The sequence below is a fragment of the Eublepharis macularius genome, chromosome 10 (assembly GCF_028583425.1).
Source record: "Eublepharis macularius isolate TG4126 chromosome 10, MPM_Emac_v1.0, whole genome shotgun sequence".
Lineage (NCBI taxonomy): Eukaryota > Metazoa > Chordata > Lepidosauria > Squamata > Eublepharidae > Eublepharis > Eublepharis macularius.
The window spans coordinates 42,138,551-42,147,333 of NC_072799.1; the positions used below are offsets into that span (position 1 = coordinate 42,138,551).

The 8,783-nt window shown below is 47.0% G+C and overlaps 2 protein-coding genes across 2 annotated transcripts; one reads left to right on the forward strand and one right to left on the reverse strand.

Annotated features, from left to right (window-relative positions):
* Window positions 1-979: 979 nt before the first annotated feature.
* LOC129336815 (uncharacterized) lies at window positions 980-4,057 on the forward strand. The gene is made up of 3 exons (XM_054990174.1): window positions 980-1,616; window positions 1,863-1,928; window positions 2,007-4,057. Exons 1-3 carry the CDS (start codon window positions 1,577-1,579, stop codon window positions 2,507-2,509), a joined length of 609 nt encoding a protein of 202 aa, XP_054846149.1. The 5' UTR covers window positions 980-1,576; the 3' UTR covers window positions 2,510-4,057.
* A 2,734-nt stretch (window positions 4,058-6,791) lies between these two features.
* Window positions 6,792-8,315, reverse strand: LOC129336503 (putative nuclease HARBI1). Its single transcript, XM_054989632.1, has 2 exons — window positions 7,911-8,315; window positions 6,792-7,499 (listed from the first exon to the last, which is right to left on the reverse strand). Exons 1-2 carry the CDS (start codon window positions 8,313-8,315, stop codon window positions 6,792-6,794), a joined length of 1,113 nt encoding a protein of 370 aa, XP_054845607.1.
* Between the last annotated feature and the right edge of the window lie 468 nt (window positions 8,316-8,783).

The following is an 8,783-nucleotide window of genomic DNA, read 5'->3' on the forward strand; positions in this document are numbered from 1 at the left end:
TCCCCGTCTTTTGCATCCTGATAAGTTCGTGTTACGCGCCTCACATTTCCAACCCCCCCCCTTAAAAAAATGTTTGCCTAGCGGTGAGCGATTGTGGTCATGATGAACCAAACGTTTCAGTGACAACCCCTCTCCACTCAAAACTCTCTGCATTTTGACAATTCAATCAGGAACCACCATCGACATTTTCCAGTAATGAAAAATAAAATTGGCCATAACGTTTCTGCGTTCTGTGGATGCAAAGGTGCATTGAGACATCTCCAATTGTGTGTTCTACATATTTTGACTCCTTTTTTCGGGATGGGAATGGGGTTGGGGCAGTGGGTGGTGCCCTCAAACGAGGTTCAAACTCACCCCTTCTGGGATCACGTGATTTTTGTGGACCAATGGGGTGCCATTATTTGCTGGGCGGGAAATTCAACTCCTGCGATCTGTGCCACCTCCGTGCACTGCTCAACGGTTGCTCAAGGAAATGGCTGCACTAAAACCAACCAGTGGGAGAGGGGTCTCCTGGAGGGAGAAGGAGACATTGGACCTCATTGAATTTTGGGGTGAGGAGAAGGTGCAAGAGGCACTATTGCTCTGTCACAGGAACATTGATGTTTTCGAGCGCATCTCAGAGCAGATGGTGGCGAGAGGCCATGCAAGAACCGCACTCGAATGCCGGACAAAAACAAAAGCTTTGAGACAGGAGTACAAGAGGGTCGCGGCACACAATGGAAGATCGGGAAATGCCCCTGCAACATGCCCTTTCTATGCACAGCTTGCAAGAATTTTCAGAGGGGATGCAAGCATACGGCCACAAAGGGTGGCAAGAAGTCTTAACCTGCAGTCGGTGAGCAATGCCGACCCCATGGGGGAAGATCGGTCGAACCATGGCGTTCCCGCTCCATGGGAGGGATCAGAGGAACTATTCACACATCCAATGGTCACTCTACATCTTCAGGCGGTCCCTGCTTCCACTCCCAATTATTCAGGTGAGCATGCAGTTTTGACCGACATGACTGGTCCTTGGTTGGGGTGGGTTCGCTGTGCCCTCCAGTGTGCCCCGCCTGGGCAGAACTTTCCCGGAGTCTCAGGGGCATTTTTTCCTTCTGCTTAGGATTTCGGGGATATGCTCAACGGATTGATTGTGTTTGGGTTATCACTGCAGGAGAGGGATGAGGCGCAAGTGGGGGGGCATTTCCCTGATTTAACTTTTGTGCGTGGAAGGATGTGTTGTTTATTCTGCCTATGGGGACGTATAACCAATATTGTGGAAATCCGCTTCTCAAGGCAAGCTAGCGGTGGGAAACGTTTTTTACTGGGGCTGGCGCAGGTTTCAGCAGAGAAGGGCTCTGTGAAAGGAGAGGGGGACTTCACCTTGATCAGCAATGTGCAAGGTATCCCAAAGGTGGTTGGGTTATCTTCCACCAAGCATTAATCCACACCTGACAATGGTCTGTAACGTCACCTCCCTTTCCCCCCCCCCCCTGGAGAACCATGGTACATTAACTGTTTACCAGCCTATCACTTGTTTTCAATTACTGCAGGTTCTTCCACAGAACAAGAAACATCAATCGGAGAAGCCCCCCCAATGGACATGACCGATCCAGAGGATGAAAATGCCGCAGACGGTAAGATGCAGATAGAGTGGGGTGCTTGTGGTCAACAATCAATGCTGCCCTCCCAATGAGCCCTGGTATGCTCCGCTCCATGAGAAACATGGCTATAGTCTCAAAATAATTATCTGTTTGTGGGGGTTGGGCTACCATGGAAAATATTGGTGTAAACATCGTTCTGCTGATGTCAAGAAGACTTCTGTGAGCATGAATGAAGAAGATCAACTCATTCATTTTACAACCAAATCTTTTATTTCCAAGATCCAGATTTAACTCAGATAGAGGAGTTCCCGGAGGTGACAGGACAGGGTGCAGAGGATCCGCAAGGTAGGAAAGAGCTGAAATTGTGACCTCCGCAAACTCCTTTGTAACTACTACTTGCATAACCACTGTCCTTTCCAACAGGAGATCTGAACAATCCACCAGCAGTGGAACAACCGCAGGTCCCCACGGCACAACTGTCTCCTGCTACACGCTTAGAAAAGGCGCGCACCAGAACCAGGCGCGTCTCTGTCCTCACCAACGTTGCAGAGAGAATGCTATCTCAGGCACAGAGGGAGGAACAAAACAACAGAAAGGAACGTGGAGAAATTCTGGAGGCAACCAGCCATTGGCGTGCAGCCATGGAATCAGAGACAAGATGGCACGAGGACATTATCAGGGAGGCAAGAGAGGATCGTAGGGCTTTTATTGAGGCACAGTCACAAAATATGGAGGGGCTTAATAGGGCTGTCGGTGCCCTCAGCTCCTTGACTGAACTCTTTGTCAGGGAGCAAAGAGCAGGCCCGGTTGCAGAAACTTCCCAAAATGCCAACAGCAAAACACGCGATAACGATCATGAGAAGGCACCACTAAGAAAAAGGGCTCGGATCATTAAAAAGAGAGAAAGATATGATCCATCCCTCTGAGCCCCACATGTTTTTCCGGTGCAGCATTTGGGTTGGAATCTGCATATCACACGTATCATTGCTGTTGAAATTATGTTTGTCACAGCTGTAATTGTGTTTTTCGATGTTGGCGAGGGGTTGACAATGGCCATTGAAAAAAATTGGTTTTTGTTTCCCACCGCAATCCAGGTGCGGTTTGCCAGATCTATTTTTTGACCACGGTTGTTTGAAATGTTGACCCATGGGAGAAACTACACAGTTTTAAATTTGTTTTTTATTCTTTTCAAAACTTGAAAGATTACATGTGAGGCATCATATGGACACTTAACTAACATGCATGTTAAATAAATCTTTTCTACATCTCCTTAAACCTTGACAGCACATTATCAATGTCGGACCTCAATTTCTTGTTCTCCTCATTCAAATTCCTCACATTGTTTTCTAGCTTCTTCACCAAGGCCTGCAGGCTGTCCATCCTTCTGTTGGTTTTCTTTGCTGTGGAAACAAAAGGTGTAAGCGCAGAGTGGCCACTTCTGTGTTCACAAACGTTGTAAGTCATTGATGGTTACTTACCGCAGCTGAGGCATGTTCCCACTGCCTTGTGAACAGTCTCCAGTATCTCAAGGGGCTGTTCCCTTGCCAAAGATGAAGAAGGCACATTTACAGTGTGTAGTGGACACCGCGCTTGAATGCATTCCTCACAGGGGTCACCTGAAAAGGGGGTTTGGAGAACTTGATTTAATTTTGTTCATTGTCATTACAGAGCACGTGTTTAACATGTGGCAGAATGACGGTGTAGTTAGTTCCATTTGTGTACCTGAATGCTCAGTCAGCTGTTCTGGTGGAATCACTGCTTGCTGAGGTGTGACTTCTTCATTGAACTCGGAGCAGTTTCCCTCTTCTTGCTTCACTGCCTCAGAACTGGGTTGCAAGGCCATTTCATCCATTGGCACGGTCACCTCTGAGCCTGTTTCCTCCGTGGGCTCCTCCTCCCCCTCATGTCTGTATGATGTTGCTGGAGAAACACATGAAGAGAATTAAAACATCAGTAAGAGCAGTATTGATGAAATGTTATGAACAAGGAATTCTGACTAATTCAAAAAATGGGGCAAGGGAATGTTGAAATGCTGATCACCCTAGGCAACCGATGCTGTATCATGTGTAGGGATTTAGGGAATGCCGTTTAGATTAGAAGGCCGGTTTGGGATCTTGGGCAGGGAGGGGGGGGAATACCCATGGAGGAATGATAAGGGCTGAGGTGTGTGGAATGCTGTTTTTACTTACCGCACAGTAGCCGAGTCATCTTTAAGAGAACACATTAAAAATATGTGCCGACATAAACCATAAACCTTTCCCAAAGAACAGAAACAAAACAACTTTTAAACATGGTGGGATAGTCTTCAAGGACAGGGCACAGTCCCAGTGCCGTTCAGTGCCACGTGTTCCTGTGTTCCATGTGCTGATCCCAACACAGCATGCCTGTTCTGGGGTTTTTCCTTGAAAACTTCCATCCAACATTCCTCTCATTCAGGAAATTGGTGCCTTGTACCAACATACATTTCCATCTTAGTGAGGGGATTGGGATGGGTGAGGGGGGGGGGGAAGACACGGTGTTTGATGATGGTGCAAGGGGGGCCCCATCTCACTTAAAGCATGGTGAAAACATTTTTAGAGGTGTGCCTTCACAAAATAAACATCCCACAGTACTTCATTTACCTTCATGGTGGCGATCCTCCCAGCGTGGTCTCCCAGCAGCTATCCACAAACGCATCATTGAGTGATGGTGTGGGATCCGCCCGCTGCAGCTTGGGATGCCTTGGCATGCCGTAAGGGATGCCATGAACTCGCATTTCAGCCTTTTAAATTTGGTCCTGCACTGGTTGGCATTTCGGCTATAACCAGCATCAGTCAGCTTCCTAGCAATGGCATGGTACGCCCCCCTGTTGCGCTGGTGTGCGCTCGACATAAAATCGGCTGCAAAACCAAGACGCAGAACAATTTTCAGAAGCAGGGACACCTCCTCAAATTGCCAAAAGGTGCCCCTAGTTCTCCGTGGTGGCATGTCTATTTCCTGTAGTCCTGGGTTCCCCGGTCGAAGAGGCCAATCCTGATTTGTCAGAGACATCATATTCCGACCCAAATAAACGTCTCTGATTGGCTGTGTCAGGGTTAATCGTTGCGAGCAATTTTTTTTCCAAAAAAAAAAATTCCGCCAAAATAAAGGTTGGCCATTTCTACAGACAGCATGAGTGCAGGGGCGAATTCAAATACAAATGTTTCCCACCTTCGCCGAAATGCTTGATAAGGAAGAAAAGGTTCATGCGTACATCGGATTGCTGAACAATGCAACTCAAAACATGAGCTGGAAATATTTCGGGGATAATAGTAGGGGTGTGCAGGGGACGCCTGTCTCAGCTGTATATATTTGGTTTTAAGAATCAGGAATTCTTGTCAGTATTTGGGGAACACTGACACGGAAAGACACCACAGAACCAGCTTACTGGCTAGAATCTCGATTCCGAAACCTTCTGCCAGAGTTAGCAGAGCTTGGGGCGGGGGGTTTCCGACCAAATCCAACACAAACCGTTGGAGACCTTCCCTTCCGTCTCCACATGAATTTCATAAAGATTTTACGGACTCCAAAACAAGGTGCCCCATTCTTCAAACAATATCCATGTTTCTATATGGAGAAAAAGGAATTCATCTTCCCAGGTAGTTCAGGGTGGCCTTTTGTAATCAAAATGCTGCCAACTTTCATGGTGCCTGCTCCCACCTGTCCTAACTTCCTCTAACATGGTTCAGGCAGATGCCGGTTGGGTGGTCCTTTTAATGGACTGAAAAATATGTTGTTCTTGGCACCCTCTTTCTCCATCATCTCCCACGTTGAAAATAAGAGAGGCTGGTCGTTCTGGGGTTAGGAATATTGCATGAAAGATGCCCAGTGACATCAGGGGAACGTTTCCTACCTGTCCTCCAACCCCCCAAGCAAGCACCAAGGCAAACCAACCTGGAGGGGGGGGCATTTGGTTCCACCTCGAAGGGCGGTTCTCGTGCCACACAACTTCGTGCCTTTAACTGTGCGGTAGACCAGACACCGTCTACATTGGTGGTGGGGGAGAACACCAAAGGGCATCTGGAGAGCTGGGTGTGATTCCCCACTCCTCCGCTTGAAGACAGCTGGGTCACCTTGGCCGAGTCACAGTTCTTTGGAGCTCTCTCAGCAACACCCACCTCACAGGGTGACTTTTTTGGGGGAATAATAACAGTTAGTAAACCGCTCTGAGTGGGCATTAGGTTGTCCTGAAGGGCGGTATATAAATCGAATGCTATTATTATTATTATAGGGGAAAATAGGGCACAAGTCACTTCACCTTACAGAACAACCCAAAACACAATTGCTATAAGAAAGGATTTTTTATGTCACTTGTTTGAATATAAAAACCGGTGGGTGCAGACCTAAGGCCGTGACAGCATTCCCTCAACCAGAGAGATAACACTACGTAATTCACACACAATAATCCCCCGATCAAAATTGCTGGCAGAATTTGTGCATGCTATTTGTGTTATTTGGTGTTGTAGGCTGCTTTCGTGTCCTGTTGTGCCCACCAAATGGGAACCTGAAAGACCTTAAAGAAATAATTTTTTTTATTTCCCGTGATAGAGTTTGGTTTAATTCTGCACAGTATGGTTAGTTGTGTTATGTACTGCCTGTGTTATGTCTCACACTGTCCTTCTCAATTTTAGTTTGAAGGAGAGAATGGTTTTTTTATAATAGAGTACTTTGGTGTGTGGTTGTCATTTTTCCTTTGTTCTGTAGGTGGTTCCCATCGCAGGGAACACTGTGGAAGTGTGACGTTGGGGGAGGGTGTTTGTGGATCTGATGCTGTTTCACACGGATAAGCTAGCATTCAACAGTGTGCTGACCATCTTGGCACCCCTGGGCTGTGCAATGATGAACCCTTTTTTTCACTTTCCCTCTTTGTGGAAACCCCTCCTGCTCACTTGATGCCCACCGAACAGAACATTTCTTACCATGATGTTATAAAAATTTATTTCAAAACAGGAATGGAACAATGAGAATTCACTCATTAGATCATCATTGAATCTCTAAACAAAGCTTTCTAACAAACCATGTTTCATAGGAATCCAGCACTTGCAACTGAATGCATGACACATCCAATCAAGGCAAAACCAACAAGAAACATTTTTTGAAACCGTGAGTCCAACCTCTGAACATGCAACAATCGTTTCTTAGTTCAACCACAGATTTTTTCACAATCAGACTGAAGAGCTTTTTATATTGTTAGATTTCTCTGTTTCGAAACATGTGGCGTGCAAGGGCATCGCGCACCAACTTCCCCTCCTCCCGGTGCCTTCTGTCTCCCACAGGGAGTTCAAGAGATTCCTCATCCACCTCCACAGGCCTCACGGGAGAATCATCCTCTGGAATGCCATGACCTTTCAATTCACAAATGTTATGTAGCACCACACACGCGGTAGCTATGCAGGTCACATTCTCCTCCGCAACCATAAGCTGTGACCTCAAACACCTCCAGCGCCCCTTCAAACGTCCGAAACATCTTTCCACTATGGTCCTAGCTCTGGTGAGGCAGCGGTCAAAGTATGCTTCTGCGGGAGTGTGGGGCCTATTGAAGGGCTTCATCAGCCACCTTCTCATGGGGTAGGCTGCATCAGATATGATGAGTGGTGGCACGGTTACACCCTCTATTGTAAGACTGGGGTTGCCTGGCACAAACACCCCCGCATCCATTGCCGTACAAATTGCAGAATTCACAAAAACAAAGGCGTCATGGTTCCGCCCACTCCAGCCAACCTCTGCATCAATGAATCTTCCAGTATGGTCCACCGTGCCCTGGATGAGAATGGAATTGAATTTCTTGCGGTTGATGTACTCCCGTCCACGGCCTTTAAATTTGCAAATGGCAACATGGGTGCCATCAACTGCACCAATGCAATGAGGAAAGCCAAGTTTCTGAAATCCAGACATAATCTGCAATGAAAGAGAAAAAAACAAGATTGCTGTTAGAGAGAATCCCCTCTTTCTCCCACCGCCTATATTCATAATCTCCTCACTACAGCGCTGAGGCAGTCTCACATCTCCAGAATCCAGAGGAGTTAGCCATAGTCTGTACTAGTGAAATAAAAAAGAGTACAGTAGAACCCTCAGCACTTGCAAATTTTACTGTAGCTCAAGCTTTTGAGAATCACAGTTCGCTTGTTCAAACGCACAAGAAAAAAGGGAACCGCGACTCTCGAAAGCTCATGGCACGATAAAATTGGTTTAAAGGTGCAGCTCATTGCCTACATGTCAGCAACATAGTTTTTTGTGCTTCAAATTGTAATCTTTGACCAGTACAGTTTGAATGGAGACTGTTACTCTGGGAGATGAGTGCGTACTCACCCTCGCCACATCAGGTCCAAGGCACACGACTCTACTGAGTAGCTCCAATTCTATCGCCAAGCAGACCTCCAAGACGATTCCTGCCACTGTTGAAATACCCACTCCGAATTGGTTCATGCATTGACGGTAAGTCGAACAGTTGGCAAGATACCAAAGTGCTATGGCGACTCTCATCTCCACAGAGATTGGATTGCGAAGTCTGGTGCGCTGACGGGAAAGACGGTGCCCTATGGAATGAACCAATTCATTGAAAGTCTCCCTGGTCATACGAAAATTTTCAATCCACAGCTGGTCATCCCATATGGCAGTGACGAAATTGTCCCACCAGTCCCTGCTACGGGGATAAATCCAGTAGCGACGGGGGACTCTGATTCCGGCTACAGCGAGAAAACGTGCTCTGTTCATTGCTGTTCTCCTTGTTCTCCATAAAGGCGGAGGTATGCACCTCAGTGCAAGTGATTTCCTAAGCATTCTCCTTCTTCTAACCACTCGCATCCAGTAACTTGCAGGCATCGATCGATCGCTGAATATAGATAAAGATGATGTGAAGCAAGGCCAGTGCCAATGCTCGGACCGCAGACATAATTCAGCAGAATAAAATCGGGCTCAAAAAATCCTCCGCAATTCCAAAGTATGCCGTGAGAGAAATGTGTTCACAAGAGTGGAGAACGCACAGTTCCAAGGAAAACTCCCGCCCAAGTTGGCCAGCCTATCATCGTGGCCACATTTTTGGCGGGAGAAAAATCATGACTTCCTAGAGGGGAGGAAGGACATTTGCTAGGGATAGTTGTGCTTGTGTCTTTTAGGGCAAAGAGCATAGAGTAGACTTGCAGGAGCAGATTGACCAGTTCTTCCACTCAAATGTCGCGATGA